General features: G+C 36.1%; 1 protein-coding gene across 5 annotated transcripts in view; it reads left to right on the forward strand.

Annotated features, from left to right (window-relative positions):
* Positions 1–22,436, forward strand: part of TBC1D5 (TBC1 domain family member 5) — a 315,508-nt gene that overhangs the window by 220,182 nt on the left and 72,890 nt on the right. For all 5 annotated transcript variants that reach the window (XM_085307503.1, XM_085307502.1, XM_085307504.1 and 2 more), the window contains 2 exons: positions 16,474–16,616; positions 22,009–22,115. In XM_085307503.1, coding sequence (XP_085163629.1) covers positions 16,474–16,616; positions 22,009–22,115 — 250 coding nt within the window. The remainder of the gene's footprint in view (positions 1–16,473; positions 16,617–22,008; positions 22,116–22,436) is intronic.

The following is a 22,436-nucleotide window of genomic DNA, read 5'->3' on the forward strand; positions in this document are numbered from 1 at the left end:
GTATGCATTCCACCTGTCACTGCTAGCTGAATACCCAATAGCTTARTTTCCTTCAAATAACATATTACCTACATCCCAAGCAACCAGGAGCAAAAATTCAATGTAGAAAGATGTGCCTAGATGAGTTGTTGAGATTATCAAGGGARCAAGAATCAATGCAGTCGGTTTTAGAGCACCACTCTGTCCCCATAAACTGAAAGAAACATTTAAGGCAGTCTGATGAGTGGTTTTCAGTGCTAGGTATGTACTGCCTGGGATGATCTGTTGGTCTAACAGACAAATGCATTTGGCTCCACTAGAAAAGATGCAACAGTGGATACGTTTCTGGCTTCTTACTCTTCAGCCACAGTGTGCCATCATTGTGCTGAGCATTGAAGAGCGTTATCAGATAAATTAGCCTTTAGATGCAGCCCAATATCTCTGTTTCTCTAAAAGCTAAGGAGCACCCTGCAAAAGAGCCTGCCTACATTCATGAAAATGCCTGTGATGAAACAGGCATTCACCCCTATCCCATCAGACTGACACTTTCCACATCTACACTTGCCAGCTATGGGAAACGCCAGAGAATTAGGATGTCAGGTCCATTTTCAGGCTGCCTGAAAAGGAAATGAAATGTCCCTTGTGCACCTCTTACATTAGCATTGGAAAGTGGTAGTTTCATAAAAAAAGAAAATTYTCTTCAGAAGTAACTTAAAATACAGTTTTAAAGGCACAGATCAGAACATGAAGAGGACAATAGAATTCAAATTAATGTCATTTTGAGGTATGTATTATTTCAAATGAGCAAGCATGCAATAGATTTTCTGGCAGAGAGGCAGAGACGAGGATTTTTCATGTCCCTTCTTTACCCTGAAGTTTTTGAGAAGCATACARAAAATTGGAACTTGAATTCTTTTCTGGAGAAATACTTTTAATTGGTAAGAAACAAATAATAAAAAGTATATTTTTTCTAATTCCTGATATGGAGCACCTGTTTGAGGTACAGAAAGCTGTAAAATCTGGCACATCTCTTGTTGTTTGGTCTACAAAAATAAGTTAAACTAAAACATTGAATTAGCAGGCAAAAGTAGTGTCTAGAAGTTCCAGCCAAGATTGCAGTGCCAAGGATTATCAGCAACCCACATATATGTAGTAGAAAGTTCCTGAAAATATTTAATCTTGTAAAAATAAGATAAAAATGAAGAAGAAACAGCCCTCAGTATCTCTATAATGCAGACTGGAACTTGGAAACAAGAGTTGTCTAAAGCATGGCATGCTATATGACTTGTGAGAGCCAGTCCCCAATCTTTGTGTGTCAGTGAATGAACAATTAAATATCAGGACAACCCAAACCCTCATATTCCCTATTCCATATCGCCTTCCTGCTCTTGCCAAAATCCTCTTCCTAAGACAGAGCTTTTTACTAGGATAGAGATTTAGCAGAAAATGACTTTGGCCAAGAAGGAATGACTGGTCACATCTGATCTGCAGRTATGGATATGATTTGTTCTTGGATGTGGAGAGCATAATTTTTTTATTTCTTTTTCATCCTTCTGGGTTTGCACCAAATATTGAGTGCCAGTACCAGCTAAAAATATAACATACATTCAGCCATACCTTGTCCAAAATTTGTGGCTGGGTAACAAATAGAAACCAGGCTTCTGTGGACTCCAGATATAGCATCTTAACCATCCAACCATATTGTCTGCAATCTCATAATTTATTGCATTGTAATCACAATTGTATTCTTGCAATGGTCCGCAAAGTAGAAAGTGGATTTCCAACATGGCAAAAAGTGAAATGCAATCCAAGAGAGCAGCATTCTGCTCCCTCAGCAGAGTTAAAAGACTCCAGCTCCAAGATTGTCTCTTTGCCTCAAAAACCATGTGATATGTGAGAGGCCTGCAGACACCTTTGAAGAAAGTRGTCAGCTCAGCTTTGAACAAGGCCATGGGTTGCTGCTTTTGCCTCCTAAGTGCACCCGCTGCAGGCAGGGAGAAAGCTGAATCCGTTACAAAGGCTGAAGGCTGAGCACAGTGCCCAGACTGCAGACCAGTTCCCCATCAGGTTGTCTGTCTTGTTCTCCACAGTTCCCATGAAAAATAATCCACATCGATACTTCCCTTCCAGCTTAATCTTCTCTGTCCTTCATCTCTCCCTTCCTTTMTACACAGGATTTATTTCTCACTTTATTTCTTTCTTGCAGTCCTTTGCCTCCTTTACAACCTATCCCCCTCCACATATGAATGCATGCACACACACAGGGGATTTCTAGGACAATCATTATATAACTTTCCACAAATACTGTTGTTTAAAAACAAATTTGATTGTTTGCATAAAGCTCAATCAAAAGGCATGAATGGAAAAAAGGATTTACCAAGTTTTTCAGCCTTTCAGACCTAGCTTCCCGTTAAAGGGTGTATCTATCTGGTGCTAAGCAAACCCGATCCCTCCCGCTCTTTTGCTGGTAACTTTATTTTGCTGGTGTATTCCTATTAATAGTGAGCTGTGTGAGTGCACGTATCGTTCCTGTTTTCTTACATGGACATTTGTCAGCAGTTTTTATATCCAGAAATCCTATCAACTAAAATTCTCATCGACTTTAAATAATGGGTTAAAAGTAGTTAAAAATACTACACCAGCTCAGTCCTCTGTCTATTTTTATTTCTTTACAATTGCTTTCTAGTTTTAAACCATGTATCTGTCTTCTCACGGTATGTGAAAGACCTATAAAGAATCTGGGAGATACTGACTGTAAAAGGGAAAACTACCATTACAGTTGAAGTAGATATATTGGAAAAACACATGAAAAATAGCAACTCTCAACATTCTACACTGCATAAAAACTCTTTGCAGAGATAACCTGTAGTGTCAATTTACAGTCATTTCCACAAGCCTGGATGAAAGTTTCCTCCGCTCATCTCCACAATATTTAAGCACGGCTCCATCAGTTGTATATACGGCATCTCTGTGAAACAAGATGCTAATTCTTTAGTGCTTCCTACTCCTTTTAATGAGGACTAACTTTTTGAATCTTAATTGTGGAGAACTAGTCAAGTTTGAAGATGTCTTTGATTCTAAATATTTTGATTTCGAGTGACATGCATATATAAACACATTTGTCCTAACTGATTTGCAAGAAATGTTAGAGAAATGGAAAGTCTTAATGCTACTGCTGTACTTTAGGGCGAAAAAAAGCTTAACCTTCCACTATTATGAATTTTTTTAAGTTCTTCTTTGTATCATGAATTGGGAGCAATTTTTTCTGACCACAATATGAAAAGAAAGAATGAAAAGAAACATTGTTTTTAAATATGTACATTGTGTTTTAAAAAGAAGGCTCATAAAAAACGTCAGCTTATGTACCTGTCAGTTCAGCTGACTAAAGTGACGCTGTTGCTGCCCAGTGGTCCCTCTGCTTGTAGATATACATTTCAAGCATACTGCAATATGTAACTCATAGGTGTATAAAATCGTAATAGAACATTTCATCATGTCTAAATAAGGGTAGGTGCATGCTGTCTGAATGGTTAACTGGTGAAAACATTCAATGCAAGACATTTGACACTAATTTTACTGGTCAAATCCTTCTCTGAAAGAAGTCTGCCTTGACAAGCAATTTACCAGGTACCTTTTGCAGAGAGCGAGCTGGCTTGATGGGTCGTCGCGTAAGCTACTTGACATTTGTCCCCAGCCAGACCGGATGCCACATGAAAAATTTACTGAGGCAAGGGGCTCCCAGGAATAAACAGCTCTCTAGTGTTGCTCACAGGGGACTCGGCAAGGTGAGCGGAACTTCAACTTGTCACGGATGCACTGTTCTGACAAACATAAGTAGATGCTAATGGCTAAATCGTGACAGAATAAAGTCCCACAACCATATGGCTAATTGCCACAACAATATCTTCAGTGTTATTAATCAAGTTTTCATAGTGTGCCATGATAATTGGAATAATTAGAAACAGCATAGGCATTGCTTGCCTCTGCTACACATACTGCAGACAGGGACCTGGAACAACCGCAATTGCACTTTCTGTACTGCGTTGTTTAGTGCTTTCCTTTCCAGCGAACGCTGTGGTTAATTAATGAATTAGCTGTTTGCCACYAGAGTGTTTGATTGCTAGCAGGGCTTCTGCAGGGGCACATAGGTAGCTAAATGAGACCACTAAGCCCCTTGTGCACCTCTTAAAAGATGCAATATTCCCAAAAGGCCACAGCAACACAGCAAAAACCTCCGCCAGTCACAGATACTTTGGATTACAAAAGTTAAAGTTCTTGTAATTAATTTGTAAAACATCTTTTTTAAGTATGTATGGTAAAGATAAAACAATTTCCAAGTGTGTGTCTTCTGGCTTTTAACAATTTAAATGAAGGAAAAATCCCAAATAACAATGATGTAATTGTTTAGGCAACAGAAATTGAACGAATGTGGTTATGTATATACAAAATGAATACTTACCTTTTTCTCAGGTGGCAGAAACTAGAAATTAGCTTTAGTTGTATCTATTTCTTGATATATCAGTATTGCTGAATGTAAACAATTATCRAACATTATTGACCAACATCTTTTTTTACTTTATCCTGCTTAATGATGGAATTGGGCTCCAAAATTATATTCTGCCTCTGAACTAACGTTATAAATAAAGTGGCAATTCTAACATTTTATTTACCCTAAGGAGCTAAATCATCCATTTGTGTACTTCCTTTTGGAATAACCTCACTTGATTCTGATGTTCAGAGGTACAATAGCAGGGAGAAAATGCTTGTGTTTCTTTGGTGCATGCATCAACATGTAGTTGACTGGTCACTAAAAACTGGCAGATTGATGATGATGACTCTCTTCACTGGATATATGAAGGCATTTAGCCAGACTAATGGATTGAAATGGACTGCTGCATGTGTGGCCTCTGAACAGCTTCTTAATTTAGTTTTAGAGTGTACAATAGATGTAATATTGAATTCAGTGATGATATAAATCTTCTCTCCCCATTTCAAAAAATAAATTTCTACTCTGGAGTTGAGAGCCGTCATGACAAGAGACTTTGAAATGTTATATACTTAATTATAAAGAGGTCTACAGAAATAAGCCCCTTATTTAGATGATTTAGGAATTCTGTTGAGTTTAGGCTTGTCGAAGTTTAATTTTGACTCTTAAAAAGAAAGCATCTTTGAAGTAAGTCTTTATACTGTGATTAAAAGAAGGATGTATAGTCAGGTTCTCCCCATTCTGAGGGCTGCCAGGGAGGTTGTGTGGTATAGTTGTTGCAGCACATAAGATCTCGCATTGGTAATACTGGTAATTCTTATGTTTCAGTAAAGCTACAGAATGTCTTTTACTTCTTATATTAAGACTGAGATTCTGTCTCCAAAGGCTTAATCCCAGACAACAAAAAGCATTAGGCACAGGAACTGAGATCTGCCATATCTCAGCCTAGATGTTTTCCTTTTGAGAGATTATGGTCAGACTTAACATGTTAGAAGCTCATAATATGAATGAGAAGGACTCATATTGTAATTTTGCTTACATATGTGCTATTTTAATGCCATTTCTCCCACTTTTCKTATATACATCTATGCTTTGAACTTTGTATAGTGTTTTTCATGCATTGAGCTGAGTGTGTTATGAAGCTGAGTGTCATCATCTCTGTTTTGTGTAGTTAGGAATACTTTGCTTGGACAGCTACTTGGTTTACAGTGGCACACTGTAAGGTAGCAGTACCATCAAAGTCATATTGCCTTGCTAGTTTGAACACAACTTGTTTTCCAGTAGCAGTTCCATTGCTTGACTTAGGCAGATAACCTTTTTATATCTTCTGAAACTAAACCACCTGAAATTTTTCATGTAAGTTGTATTTAGTGTACCAGAAAAAGTTAATTTATTAACAATATAACACAGAGTAATGGAAAGATGGTTCAATTCTGCATACCAATTTTATACAGACAGAAAAGTCATATTTAGTATTTGCAACAGAGAAGTCTCCAAGCTAGTATATGAAAAAAAGAAACTTTGTAATATTTTATCTGTACTTAATTGCTTACTTCTGAGTTATTAACAAAATTACATTTCTTCTTTTTATTGTAAAATAGGTGTCTTTGATTAAGGTTTGTCTGAGTGTGTTCTATGGAAAAATATAATAACTCCATAGCAGATTTAATATTATGGGCCAGTAAAACATGATGGGATTCCTCTTTTAAAGAGAGAATGTGCAGAAGGATCTTTGTATCATTTAAATCCACTACATACATCTTGAATCAATGGATAAAGCTATTAGCAAATTTATTTTATCATCTTAAGAACTGTGCTTTAATTACAACACTGAGAGTTGTTTTTCTAATATAATTTCTCCACTTTAAAACCAAATTTAATCATTGCTGTTTAAAGATGGAAAAGTTGGAGGGTGGAGTTCCTAATTGCTAATAGCTGATATCAGTAGGAACTTCACTAATTTATAAGTGCCTCTTTTGTTTCAATGGGCTTATTGCAGCAAACAGTGTTTAAAATCATTCACCTGTAATTATTTTTGTTAAAAAAGGAAAATGTTTTCACTGCTGTGCAGTGATTTTTGAAAGAAAATATGCGTGCATCATCAGTATTTAGGACTGTAAGTTTGAAACGAGTGTAAGCAGTGAGCAGTACAAATTCAGTAGGTGCACCTTCAGATATGTCCTGTTTTTTTGCTTTGAATGTGCATGTTAGTCATTAAAATCTGTTTTTAAATAGATATCAGAGATTAAATCCTGCAGCTTGTGCTTAATGGGTATTTACCTTTGAGTTCAGTTTTTTTCCAATAGAATGTAACAGTCTCCTCTGGCCTTCCAGTTTGTTGTCATAATTTGTCACAGTGAGCATTACTTTTTAAATTTGGGTTTTCCTGAGCTGTTTAATTTCAGTTGTTTTGCAAACACACAGCAGTATTCTTTAGTCTTTTTCCACCGAGAAAAAGCACAGTATTATCCAGCTTATTTCTAAATGAATCACGGTAAAACAACTGGAAGCTTTATGTTGTTACCTCTATATCTTGGCCAACATTTAAAAAATAGATGCCTTGACTTTATCTGTGATATCTACTGTCAGCTTGAAGCACCTTTTTTAAAAATCTTGACCAAGTGTCTAGCACATCTGTTCTTTTTAAATTCAATAACAGCTGAAATTATGTTTTCTTATTGTGATTATTCTTTGTGTAGGTAACTACTGGAGTACAATAACTTTATTCACTTGTTATAGTAATAAATGTCAGTAAATTGTTATATTCCAATGACTGGATATCTTTAGTATTTAATGCAAACACATACTATCAACTTTGATACTATGCTTATAATAGCTATTAATTGCTAACCCTTTATAAAATCTTACTTTTTAGGAGGAATGGAAGAGGAACTAAAAGTATACTCTTCTGCCACTACAGACCTCCTTTGAATTTAACACTCTTTTCAGTGTAAATCTCTTACCATTTAAGGGTTATATCTGCAATATAAAAGTCCATGTAAAGATACAGTGTCTTTAGTCTCTGCCACTGACAAAAGTGGTAAACTTGTTTCTGCAGCTCCTCTTCTAAACACATTGAAGTTCTAAGCTTGGGTTTTTGAATCTTTCAGTGCTATGGAAAAACCATTTGCAGACTTCTCTCTGATAGTGATCAAAACAGTTTTCAAATCAAACTAACTAATGACAGTGCCTTATTTTACACTTCTCTATCTCACAGACTGATAGTTTTATATGTAAAAAGAAAAATAGCTTCTGAAAATGTTACAGGGATGAAGTGGAATGGGGATGAGTATCTGTAATCTTAATCCAATACAGCAAGCTAAAAATGATGGAAGGCAGAACTGGTAATGAAAACAGTSATTGTGTTCTTACAGTGTGTTAGTTTACAGTCACTGTTACAACAAATTTAAATTCAAGCTTTTTCTAAAATGGACTATTGCAAATTTGATGTGGGAATCACTGGCAAATCCTGATGATAGAACAGCCTCCTTAAAAAGGATTTGAATATACAGAGAAACTAGAGTTCTGTCAGAGAAACKAGTATAAAGAAAGTTGATCCATAAGGTAAAGAAAAGTAAAACAATGCAAGTTAAAAGTTTCTTTCAGTCAGTCATATTACTAGAGTTTTACATTTAGAAGATTTATCAAATAAATTGCAAAATCAGAACAGTAATATGAGATTATACAGGCTAAAAAGGTTGATTAGTCTGAATTTCTTCATTTTTAGAACTTTATCAAATAATCTCTGAATGAGATCAAATTCTATATGATATATTCCCAGTATAACGTCCAGTCTCGATTTAAATATCAAGTATGGATAATCACCGCTTTTCTAGACAAATTTCTCCAATGRTATACCTTTTATTGTGGGGTTTTACATTTCTTTGTGGGGGTAATTAAGGTCTTTTGGGGGTGGAGGGAAGCCAGTTGTGGTGACCTTTTGCAGTTTAAATGCTTCATTGCTGGTGTGAATTTGTGTATATTACTTGTCTAATTCTGCTCACAAAAAGATGGAAAATAGCTGTAATAGTGGAAGAATTAACATRCACCAAGATGAAATAGAACAATGTTACTAGCATAATTCTTCATAGAATTTGGCTTTATTAAATTTTTTTTGTCTATACTGAAAGTAACAACTGGATAAATTTAGAACTGAAGTCTAAAATCAGTAATAGGTTTTAGTGAGTTGGCTCACTAGTAATCCTTTTTGTAACAATGTTTTTTAGAAGTTCCTTATCATCGGGTATATACTGCAGCAAGGTGAGATAACAGGATAAATGCACACGTTGCAATGACTACACTAAGGAGCAAAATAAATCACTTGTCAGCATTAAGTGGAACCCCATAAACTTGCATGAAACAACTCACAAAACAAAGTCTGAAGAACAGCAAGTTAGAGCTATCAACATTTGATATAATACAACAGGCTAGAACTACATTCGGGAAGGAGGGAAACAGAGTGAGGAAGTGAAGAATTATCTTCTTTCTAGCAGAGACACCACCACTTCCAGTGAACATGGCCAAGACACCCCTCGGGAGTCGATGGTGCCACCCAAAAAGACAGCTGTAGGTTGAAAGCAACTGTCAGTGACAGTGACAGCTAGAGAAAGTCAGAAAGCAGGGACAGCACTGATGCCAAAATGTGTCACCTGAAGTTCCTGGAGCAGAAACCTACCCAGAGCAGGCTGAAGGGTGCAATACTTTTACTGTAGTGTATTCCTAACAATTTTAAACATTACTGCTACAAAGGTTCAGTGGCAGATTTTTCATTAAGAGCATTCCTGCAAGTCAGTATATTACCATTCTTCTGACTTAAGACAGCAGTAAGTGCTTTTGCCGAGAAGGGACATAGACTTTGCAAGGACATGGAGAATAGGAGAGGTGCCTGAGAACTGGAAACTAACATCGCTTCAGTCTTCAAAATGGTCAAGAAGGAGGACCCAGACCACTACAGRCCAGTCAGCCTCACCTTGATCCCCAGAAAGGTGATGGAACAGCTTTTCCTGGATGTCATCTAAGGATGTGAAGGATAAGAAAGTGATCAGGAGGAGTCAGCATGGGTTCACAAAGGCAAAATCATGCTTAACCTGATAGCCTTCTAGGATGGAATGACTGGCTGGGTAGATGAGGGGAGAGCAGTGGATGTTGTCTACCGTTCTACCGTGACTTCAGCAAGGCTTTTGACACTGTCTCCCATAATATTCTCCTAGGCAAGCTCAGGAAGTGCAGATAAGATGAGTGSACAGTGAAGTGGATTGAAAACTGACAGAATGGCAGAGCTCAGAGGGTTGTCATCAGTGGTGCAGAGTCTAGTTGGAGGCCTGTAGCTAGCAGTGTGCATCAGGACTCAATACTGGGTCCAGTCTGGTTCAATTTATTCATCAGTTATCTGGATGAAGAGATTGAGTGCACCCTCAGCAAGTTTGCTGATGATCCAAAACTGGGAGAAGTGATTGATACACCAAAGGGCAGTGCTGYCATTCAGTGGGACCTCAACAGGCCMGAGAGATAGGCAGAGGGCAACCTCATGAAGTTCAACAAAGTGCAGGGTCCTGCACCTCACCACAGAAAAAGCCCTACATAGCGGCCACCTAGCAGTAGAATCATGATTCGTGCATGTTGTGCAATGGTACTCCAAATCTTTATGCAGCTGTGCAGGAGAAGAAGCCAGATGAAATGAACACTTCATATGGGAATGTAGGACAGGACAACACCACCTAGATCAGAATAACACCAGCACATACAAATAATTCTCTGGCAGAATAATAGCTCACACACAAACCTAAAATTATTAATCTTATTAAGGCAGGTTGCCATAATAATAATGCAGTAATATGCATGCACATTAGAAGAAACTTATTCTATGTACTTTGTGTTATCACTAAGGAGAAGCGGAATAATTTGTTAGTTTTTGGTGCATTCCCCCCTCCCCCCTTATCACTCCCAGTTCTGTACAAACAGCATATGCTACTGGAAAGATGTGACAGAAATCTGTAATAGTTAAAGATGTTAAAGTCTGAGAAAAACCTTGTGATCACCTAGTCTGCCTTACCAAATGACAAAAGCCGTACAATTTTATCTATTAAATCCAGCACTAACATTTGAATTTATGGTTGAAGTAAACCCATCTTGTAGCAAGATCTGTTTTCATTGACTTAACAATTCAAGGAGAGTAAGGCCGAAAGTGCAGCAGACACTGTAGCAATGACCTACCTCTCAGGGGATGTCCTTTGTGGGTGGYATGCATGTCAGGGTATGCTGTGTGTAAAATTCTGAGTTTTTAGATGAAATACATCAGAAGTTTCTGYAAAAGTCTGATGAGTTTGCCACACAACTTCTTATACCAATTTTTTGGCTTTATTTGGATTTCATATGCTGCTTTCTGTTCTGAAAAAAATACTGGATTTTAAACAGGCTTTGTTTACTTTAGAAATGTCTTTTTGTTAATTGCTACACTTGGCTCTTTTGACTTTCCTCTCATCTGTGATCATTAAGAGTTTCTCGTGCATCGTGAATGCTACCACCCTTCCAACAAGATTCTTGTAGAACAGTAGTTGATAGGATTGCTGGAAGTAGAGAAGAGAGAAAAGGGAAAAACAAGTTGGGATTATACTGTGTGTTTTCTTCACTATCTGTTTGTATCATTCAAAGGTTTTATTAATCTCTTTAGGATATTCCGTGCAAAATCCCTGAACTGTATAAAACCACAGGAGTCTTAATAAAAGCAGTATTTATTATGAAAGGAGATGGAACACTATGGAATGGACTGTGTAACAGGTCCAGTCTGGAAAGTTGCTAAAGGTTGTCTTGATTGGTCCCCTTTGTGTCATTAAAGAAAGTAAATTATCTCACGCTGCTACAAATGTCATCCTCAGATGGCACTTATTTGTCTCCCTGGTGGCTAACTTTGGCAACTAGTAAATGTGGGAAAGTTTCTGGGTACTGGGGGGTACTTTTGAGGGGGTACTTTTACTGTGTACGTACAGCTATGTTTCCTCTTCCTTCTCATACATACAAGTGCTTACTGGCATGGTCGCGGGATTGAAGCCTCTGCACTAGCCCTGCAGCCACAAGGCAGAATGAGAGTCAGGGAGCTACACCACCTTCGTTTGACCATAGCCCAGTCTGTCAGCRTTGCAAGCGTCTGTAAAGTAGAAATGTAGATATCTGAAATGTTATCATAGGTGTTAAGTTGGTCCCAAGTGGTATTCTTTGGTTGGGATCCAACTCTTCAATTCCTTATTTTCTGCATAGCTTTAAGTTCTTTTGAAAGTGGGTACAAAAGTTGTTTCTTACCTTTCATCAATTTTTGAAAAAGCAGATCATATTCAAAAGTCTTTCTGCCCTTTCTCCTAAATTATTGACTATGACTACATATTAAGTTGAACTGGATAGAACTGTTTGCTTGAATATAATTCATGTATAGAGTTTAAAGAGAGAGCTTACATATAGTCCTCAGTAAGTGGTGCTAATTTTGGCATTTTGCAGCTTCTGCGTGTTTAGTTTTGAAAAGATAAGTGTTCTCTTCAATAGTTACTATCCACTTAAATAATTACTTTATTAAAAAAAAACATAAGACAAAACTTACACTTTCTCCAAAAGATTCCTCTTAGTGAATCTTGCAAGGGTTGGAACAATATAAGCAGCATCATTCTCCATCACATTAGCCAGATGACATCAGCCATTGCACATGAATGATATGCACTCATAGTATCTTTGCCAAGGAAAGAGTATGCAACTTAATATCTCCTTCTATATAAGAAAAAACTCAAGTACTCAAAGACACTTCTGTTAAGTCTTTCTCTTACCTTTTTCCTTATTCTTTACTCCATCTCCCATCCACTGGTTTACCAACCATGACTTTTGCTCTTTCCCCATGCCTTGTGCTTTTTATCCCAGTGATTCTGTCCTTCACTACTCTAAATTCATGTTTCTTCCACTAAAACTGAACTCCTCCTAATTTCTCCATGTTTTTCTCTCTTCTGTCTTTTACATACTCAATTTAAGTACTGCATTTCTATCCCCACACTTAAATCTGTGAAGCTTCCCCCTCTGCTTCCTTCCATGCTAACTGGAAATACTATAAGAGCAAGGAAGACTTCTCTGCTCTTTTTCCCMTGTGTGGTGTCACTGCCTCATGACACTGAGGGGAGTTAAGTGAAATTTTACTCAGCTCTTGAAGTTCTGGAATGAAGGGTGGTGAATTTTCAGTGGAGATGGCAGGTTCTCAGTTGATGATGAGAGTGAGGAAGAAACAGAACATACTCTGTGGAAATCTGCTCTCTCCTGAGCTCAGGTCAGCCCRGGAATTGTCACGTTTGGGCATCTTTTCATGTGCATAGCAAAAGGGAAGTTCCAGAGATCTTATGGTTTTGACTCTAGAGTTTCTTAATGAAGTGGAAGGGAGAAAAGAAGTGTGGGCAGAATTGTTTTTAAATTTGTCCTCACGAATAATATCAACAAATTAAAAAAAAAATCAAGCCTTGATCAGACACTTGRGGTGGAAATTGTACTGAAGATTGAATTTAACAAAAGCCTAAATGGCTGAAAGCAGGTTCTTACAGTAAATATTTTTAGGCAACTGGTTGAAAAGTTGTAGATCCTTCATTTAGTCTTATAAATAACTTCAGAATGCTTCAGGAGCAGCTTCAGTGTGTATCCTATGTTCCAGGCCATGCTTTGCCTTGCTTAGTCATGGTTTTTCTTAAGCTTTCTGATTTCGTTGTGTTCCTTTGTTCTTATAAACGCTCCTAAACTACCTATATCACCTCTTCTGTAAGCATTTCTTAGGGTTATATTTCTATATATATAGTTTTTTTAAGGTTTCACTGCTTTCCAAGAAGACAGAGAACATATGCAACTACATACATATAACAATAAAGGTAGTTACACATAAAATAAGTTATTTTCATAGATGGCCACAGAATTGTCCTGTAAATCTCGGTCAGAATGGTTGTGGGTTTTAGTTAAAACTGGTGAGGTTGGATCATTGCCTTATTTAATAGCTTTACCAGAGCACAGTTTTCTTCTGCTTTCTCTGTATTGTGGAGGTCATTAATAAGTCATTGTCTGTTGCTAGTAATTACTAATCTTTTGAGAATATTGGTTTAATTATATAAGAATCATAAGTAGAAGATATAGTAACGTATTCTACATTGCAGGTAGTAGTATCCTTAATGTATTATGGCTTTAAAGAATCTGGGGGGTTCTTTTGTAGATTTTAATTGCTAAGTATGCCTGGTAAAATATGAATTATTGTATTATTGCCTGTGATAAAAGGTATACTATTGTGAGCCTCACAGTCTGCAGGTGTAACAGATGTAAGGCAAGATTAACAGGACAGAACAATAATTAAACCACAGACAGCCGTCTCAAAAAAAAAAAAAAAAAAAAAAAAAAAAAAAAAAAAAAAAAAAAAAAAAAAAAAAAAAAAAAAAAAAAAAAAAGAAAAGAAAAAAAAAGAAAGGTTTATCGTGTCCAATGTGATTATTGTCTTAAATTCTCTGCAAATATTTGTAAAAGCATTAAAAATATGTTAGTTTGAAGGGCAGCATTTCAATGTGGGCACTTACTTTAAGGAATTAAGATACCTTTTTAGAAATGTAAAAGCTGACTGAAGTCCTGCCATATGGCAGCATGGTTCATAAGCAATAGGGTCCTTAGTTTATAGATGCTATGAGCTAAATGCTGCTGGAGAAAACAAGAGAACAGTTAGTGCGTATGCATTTACAACGGTATGAATTGCTTACTCCCTTTAGGACAAGAAGGTTCAAATAATTAACGGTAATATTATGGTTGCGAAAGGAAGTCCAGTTGTTCTTCTGCAGTCTACATCTGTGAAACATGATACCTCTGGGGACTGAGATWTAATTTTCCCAGAAGAAAATATAAAAGCAGGAGAAAAAAAGGAATGGCTTCTGCTTGAGCAGAATAAACCTGCATCTACAAACGATTAACACTGCATAATGAAGTAGTAAAGAAGCAAAAGAGATTTCTAATAAAAGACTAATAACAAATCCCATTACACCGTGGTGTATTTTTTCCTTGAAGTGTATTAGAGTTTTAGTAAGGCTTCTGAATGAGATTTTTGTAGTTGCAAGCGAAGTCAGCTCAAACGCTTCAAGCTTTGCTGAGCTCTCTCTCCTAACRGTTTGTGTGACGGGAAGGTTGTGGCTTTACAGGTGGGAGGGGTTGTTCACGCAGGTAATAGGCTTCCCGCAGCGTTCTGGTAGCGGCTGTGTCACCAGAGCATAATAGTTTCCTGTAGGCTAGGCACCGTAGGGTAATGTGCCCCYGTTCCTTAAAACACCGTGTGTAGGGCCGAGGTGGTGGTAAATGTACTAGGTAAGCCTTGCTTTGCCTGAACAGGTCTTCTGGCTTCTGCTTCAGAGCCGCACTGAGGCCTGAAATTAAGTCCTTGTACGAAAGGGGTTTGGGTGGGAGAGGCAAATTCCTAAGCAGTTTGCATTTTGCTATGGCTAGTATTCTAACCTTTATAATTATTAGTGAAAACGTAGAAACGTTAAGATTGACCTTTGATAAAAGAACATGTGGATAAGAAGACACTATATTTTGAAATCGCTTATTTTTGTTTTTTAAATTGTGACACACCTTGCAGAGAAAAATGATCTGTGCAGTGATTTTAAATCTGTAATATGGGCTTTTTGTGGGTAATACAGTGGAGATAAAACTTTTAAGTGAACAAAACTTTGATTCACAAAACAAGACCTTCGAATTTCTTTTATAGAGACAGTCTTTCTGCACAAATCGCTGCTATCTTAAAARCACATATTTGACTGATACTTGTTGGAATTCATTTGTGCAGAAACRAACTTCTAGTAGAGTCAAAAAAAAAGCTGTACAGCTACACAGAGTTCTGGTACAAAAGTGGTTAAACATGAATTCTTGGAAGAGAAACTATTCTTGATGAAATTTCTAGTTGCCTTTTTAGAAATTTTTGTGACTTTTAGCTCTGAGTTTGAAAGAATGACTTAATTTGCTTAACAGAAATTTGCAATCAATCTTTTCTTGCCACTGAATAAAAAGATTCCACATGGGTAGTAATTTGCATATCCCAGCTAAAAATGTAATTTATTATTTGTAAGACCACTTTGTAATAACTATTTCATGATTAACACTGCTAACTGTACTTCAGCTCTTTCAAATGCAGTATTGGATCATTCTTGCTACCTTAAAAGGTACAAAGCTAGTGGCTGTGTTCTGGGTTAGGAAAAGGGAAGTAACTGGAAGTCAGTAAGGAAACCAATATAAGAGCTGGAACTGGAATTTAGAAATCTTGAAAAATAATTTTCTGCTTTTACTGCATCCCAAGCTTCCAATCTCAAACAAATATTGCATTTAATAAGAAAAATTTCTAGTGTTTTGCTAAGTATGAAAACAGAACAGATCTGAACAGGAATGGTATATTCTACGTGCAGATAATCACTAAATCTGGTAAAATTTAAAATTATATTTAATCRAGATAGTAGCATATTTTTTATGGACCTGCAAATGCTGTCATCAGTAATGGAAAAAGCCTTTTTAAAGTAACTGTGACTCATTCCGTTTTAAATGCTAGTTGGTGCGTGCCTCCAAACCTGCTTTCAGTTGACTAGGCTTTTCAGGGCTTCTCTTAAAGCACTGCCTTCATCCCATCTCCTCTTCCAGGCTATTTTTGCATAACATCTTCCTGCTTGCATCTTAGAACAGTATCACATTAAATGTTTGAAAAGATGTTATACAGGATTTATTCATGTTTTATCCATTGAGGTTCACCCATGTAATAGTATTGGTCAGTTAAAGCTTCTAGAGTCTCTGACGTATTGCTTCCTTTAATCTATGTAACATTCATGCCAATACAGTTAGTTAAGTGATCATCGTGGACCTTCACACTTTGTAGCATTTTCCAGTAAAACTGTTTGGACTGTACTTGATCCTGTGATAAGTATTTTGGCATTATCATATTTGGAAAAAATAAATAAATGAAAATCATGTCCTTTTTTTTTCAGGCGATGGGTAAGGCTCCTGTTTGGACGAGAATTCCCACTTCAGGACCTTCTAGTTGTCTGGGATGCTTTATTTGCTGACAGTATCACCCTGAACTTAGTTGACTACATTTTTGTAGCCATGTTGTTATATATTAGAGATGCCTGTAAGTATCAATTATCTTATGAAAAGAATGCAAGCCTATTTTTCAAAGAAAAACAGGGTCTAAGAAATTCTAAATTTCATTGTGACCTTTTTAACAAAYTGAAAATCAAATGCTATGAGACGGGTCATTTGTTATTGGACACAGTGTGCTGTATTTATGAAACTAATTCAGTGCTGGAGTTAAATGCAGGTTTGTTTTCTTAGTAGTTCTGTGTTTTTGTTTGGAGTTGCAGATTTTGTATGCATTCGGTGATACAGGTATGTACAGAGCTCCACCTTCTGACAAAGCCGATGAACTGAGTAAAGTCTGCCTTTGATAGTGGAAGTATTTTTGTGCTGTTCTGATGTGAAAAATGTGAAAATGCCCAGGACATTGACTCATATTTTTCCAAGATAAATCTTCAAGGAAATGTGTGCGGAGATGATTAGCAAATATAAAATATATTTAATCTATACAAGAATTATATCTTTAAAAAATCATTTTATTTTAGTACACCTGAAATTTGTGCAAAGCTGAATTCTTATGGGCTAATGACAGAAAAAAACATTAAGTTGAGACAAATAAGAAATCACAAAAAATTGTTAGCAGATATAATTATGAAGGGGAGGAAAAAAGATATATAATAATTAATTAAGAAGCATTGATTTCTAGTCCAGCATATTTTTCAGATAGTTCTGTATACAAGCTTACCACGAAAACAAGTATGCAGTTTGCAGCAAGATGCATGTCTCTCATTAAAACATATGAATTCTGTACYATGCTGTTCAGAGTTAATTTTATACAGTCTGTAAGCTTTAGGTTATAACAGGGTCACATATTTGACACAATCTTGTGTTCTAGGACACGTGAAGTTTTCATCTGTGGTTCCTATTTTAGGGCCTAACCTTGAAAATATAACATGCACGTACTTTACACATATTATTCCACTGCCTGCCRTAGAATTTCATGTGCTTTTTAAATTATTCTTTAATAAACCTGTCGCATATACGGACCTTGCATTCATTCAAAGAAGTGGATATTTAATTCAGTTTAGAGGTTTCAAATAAACATTTCCATTTCAGGATGATCTGATTCCAAGTTGTCATGTTCTGTAATTTCAGTCTGTTTTATTTGTGTACATTATGATGAAATAATTTTGAAAATTTTGGTCTAGATATGTAGTGTAGATCATGTAAAATATTTCTTAACATCATCRTTTTTTTGGTATTACCCTCTTTAAAAAGCATGCTTTAGAAATGTGTTTGTAAGCACACAGTYGTACTTCTCTCTCCTGGTGAAGAAAAGGTTGGTTTGGGGTTGTTTCGTTTTGTTTTATGGTGCTTACATATGAGTAGCAGTGTGAAGKAACTGAAAATGTGAGCAAGAAAAATGTGCTAGGCATCTGTAGGAAATCAGTCTCTCTCTTTTCTCTGAAGTCCTCAGGCTTAGTAAATAAAGTAGGAAAGAGTTTTAAAGTGGAAGTTAAAGAGTTTGCCCAGATAAGATACACAGTCAGCCTGTTGGGACAGCTACTTCTTTGTACATACGGTGTTTCTCTAAGAAGTAGCTTTTTCTTCTGTAGTTGGACATAATCAGTTGCTCTAAAAAGGATGATGAAACAGAATACCCAGTCATAAATACTGTGAAGTTGAATATGTTGTCAAACTCATGCTTYGACTATCGAGATTTTCACATTTCTTGATTTGAGAAAAGAAAGCTTAGAAAGCTATAGAAATATAGTATAATATAGAAATTTTTCTCATGTTTTTATATTGTTGATAATATCGAGCTTTAATCGGGAAAAAACTCATCCAAGAGCCTCATGAGTAGCAAATTCTTTTTTAATATTTTTGAAAAGGTTTTCAAATAAAACAAGTTTATAAAGACTTCTCATTATTCAATGGTAGGAAATGCTAACTCAAAACACTGAATGAGGTTAATCATCTGTAAATAAACCATCTGGAAAGTTTCAGCTTAAAACCTTTGAGTTTAAAAACTTTGGTACAGGGGGAATAATAATARAACTCCTAAGGTACTATGTCAAATGTAAAATATCTATAAAAATGTCAAATATAAGAAGTGATAATAATGTAATACGGAAAGCATTTGGGAGTTTATAAATGATATAGATTTTTTTTATACCAAGGTGTTTAGAACATGCTTGTTTTGGAATTACTGGGTTTTTTGTGTGCTTTTTTTGTCTTCTCAGGGGCATGATTTTAAGAAAGTATTACTTATCCTGTATTTTTCACTTCATTTTTATTTTATTTTTTAAATTCTCTATTACTCAACGTACCAGTTGTGTTAGTGGTGAAGAGAACATTTAAATTTTTAGGTAATTGTCTATGCACAAAAAACATGGTTGAAACGACCTGTTTATTTTAGAGACTGCAAAATGAACCTGGGAGATATGTCTATATTTTGCATAGTAAACTAACATGAGGCCATTATTATTGCACTAGCAGCTGATATTGACTGAACAGTGTTTGAATAAGTGTATGTGTACCATTTCCACTTGAAGACTACCTATGGCCATTATTATTATTAGGATATATTTCTTCTTACAGAAGGATTCTCTGAATATTTGGTGGAATGTAAGGGAGCCACTATCCCTACTCAGAAGAGCTGATATCATACTTTTATTGTATACTGTATGTTTAATTCAACTGAGTGCCCACTGAATAGCACACTGCAATGCATAAAGCAGCAGGGGGTTATAGTCCCACCATTCCTGGATTAGGAAATCATCTGGATACAGAATTGGCCATGTCAAACATCATATGCTGAAGAAATGACTGGTGGCAGGAAATAWGGACTTGATTGAGGATTGGTGCAGTTAGTTTATGAGTTTTCAATGTCTTTTACTCCTGCCTGTGTCCAGGAATGCTTATTGGGCCCGTAGAGGAATGTCAATCTTGACTGAAGCAGAAGAGACAAATCTATTTGATGTTCCTGTGGGCACTGCATAGCAAATACTAATCAAAAGACAGTAAGATTGCTGTGCTCAATGGCATAGCAGTTGAACTGTAGGGAAGTTTCTGTACTCCTTGCCCTAGAAATCCCAGTAGCATTCTTCTCTGGAGAAGTGATACATTCTCTTGTTATTCAGGATAAAAGTTAGATCTAGATGTGGCTCTTGCCAAGCTGATAAGCAAAGGAAAAGGACAGGTACACAAGCAGCGAGCTTATTTCGAGGCAGCTGACCACAGTATTAGATACTTCGTCACTGAATTTGGGTAACTTTCAACTGCTGAAACTGGAGAAACTCGCACAGAATCTCCTTCTAGGAACTTCATCCTACAGCTGGTTCTTAGTCAACTAAAGTTGAAGTTAAAGGATCTTCTGATCCTTGTAACATCGATACGCATATTCGAAAAAGGCATGTTTGTTGTGTTTCGCTACCATTTTCTGAAACATTTTTAAGGAAGTCGCCGCTCTGTTGGATAATATCATGCATTTTGTCCTAAAGAGACAAGGGCTCGCTCCTAAAACAAGATACCAAGAAGAATGYTTCTGCATTCTGCAGCTTAATCCCTCTAACCCAGGGGTCCACAGCAAATAGGACAGTGGCAAGAACGTTCTCTACTGTAAAGATTTCCACAGAAAAAGAGAGAGCTGAATATACAGGGAAATCCCCAAAGGTGAAATGAATATAAAGGTAGCAGGCCTGCCTCACTAAAGTTAGCATGACTAGATAGATTTTTTTTTAAACACAGCTTTCTTCTGATTATAAGATTACATTTGAAAATAAAACTTTTAGGGAGCAGAGGRGATATGGGTCATTGCCCAACAATTTGATTTTTTTTTGTCCAGGTATTCAGTTATGTCAGTATTACACATTTTAAAAAATCAATGATTATTGTAAATGGCTTGTGGTTGAAAATACCAATTCTGTCAATGGTCTGATCTATACCACTAAAAAACATCATTTTTAATATTTACTTTTCTCTGTATCTATAGGACAGCAAAGAACTTCTCTTCCAGAAGAAATATAGAGAGAATAAGTTTAGCATTTTACATTACAAAATAGAACACGTACTGTGTTCAAAAGAGAAATGTGTTGACCTTAATGCATATTTTTTATAAAAGTATTTAGAATATACTATCTGTTTTCTGTATTTTTATTTGCTTTCCTAAAAGGTAGCATAATCATAACTGCAGTTCAGTATCTTAAATTCAATTTACGTACGAGAATTTGACTGGCTGTATAATATGTGGGACTTGTATTATACTCATCTGAAAGAACTCTGACTGAGACCGTTGTACTGTGTTCATTGTGCTTTGTGACTTCGAGAAGAAAAAACAGGTACCTGAATATGAACAAGAAAAACAAAGGATGGGAAAAGAACAGGCAGAACAGATAAAGGATGAGTAGGATAAGTGAGTGCTTTACAAATGAAAGCAGATGTATGAAATTACAAGCTGTCGGATCAGCAACGGAAATGAAGATGATAAAGTGGTTCCCTACGCAGATTATAATTATTCATTTTGCCCAGTCCTGCATTTTTTCCCCACAATCCTGTTGTTGGGGGAGGAAGGGTACAGGAGGATATGAGGTTTATTCACATGAAAGAAAAAAGTAAAACATTTCAGTCCCTGTGTCCATAAAAAGATCATTTATTTCAGCTTCCTATTGATTCAACATAATTTTGTGTGTTTGCAAGGATCTTTTCTGCTGCAGAGGTCTGATTAATTAGAAGTATTTCTTGCTATACCTAAAGCTCTCAGAATAGTAAAGTTTCTTTAAAAAWTATTTACAAATACTATTGTTGGAGGCTGTCTTTGTGATGCACAGTGCAAGCATCCTTAATAGGCATTGCTTTGACAGCTGTGGCAGATGGATTGCCTGGATTTAGATGGCGCAAAAGAAATGAAGTAGTTTACATAGACCTGCCTGAAAAGATGTCTTTAATAATTGCAATCATAATTAGATTGATTTGAGGAGAAAAAAAAAAAAAGGATGACAACGACAAGCAAAGAACTGTCGAGTACATTTACATAGATTTGGATAAAGTCAAGCACAATCTGTTTACAAAAAAAAAGATAAACTTCAGACAAAGCTTACCTGAAATTTCCTGAATAAGTAGGAAGTGCTAATAAAGTTAATGTTGTATTAAAGTATTTAAAATGTAAAAATTTGTGAAAATCCAGCATTTTTCCTTTGCCYTTAATGTTTCTTGAATACATAGAAGTATTGACTGAAGAATTCAGGAAAAGTAGCAAATGTCTTTAAGAAAATGTACTTTGATTTTTATTTTAGATCCTAATTTACAAAAAGAAAATAAGTTGTTGACATCAGTTTGTATAGATAGATGTGTGTGTGTGTGTGGTATCAAATTGTTTATCTATATGAAAAAGCTTACTCATGAAGTTTGATTATATTTCACTCTTCCCCCCCCCATTTCTGTTTTAGTGATTTCAAGTAATTATCAGACCTGTTTGGGACTTCTGATGCATTATCCACCTATTGGAGATGTTCACTCCCTTATCCTAAGAGCACTTTTTCTCCGAGACCCAAAGGTGAGGTACTCACTGTGTAAATAATAAMAATACAGGAATTAGATCTCTGTAATAAAATGTGCTCTGAAGTTAAGAATAGCCTATGTTTTGGTGACTGACATTTCAAGTTCCTCTTTTTTGACAAACATTTTAATGGAAAAAGTTATTAAACAARAATATTTAAAGGAAAAATTTATTAAATGAGTAGAATACATGCTTTATTCTTGAAAGGGGGTATCCTACTACTGTGCTGAACTTCTCCAGGAGCTCGGGTAACTCTTTGGCAAATGTTTTTGCTCCTTAGTTCTTTCTTAGTTATTCTTTACAGAGATCCCACGTAAT

The sequence above is a fragment of the Rhea americana genome, unplaced genomic scaffold, assembly GCF_003343005.1.
Source record: "Rhea americana isolate MKP2758 unplaced genomic scaffold, rheAme1 scaffold_26, whole genome shotgun sequence".
Taxonomy (NCBI): Eukaryota; Metazoa; Chordata; class Aves; order Rheiformes; family Rheidae; genus Rhea; species Rhea americana.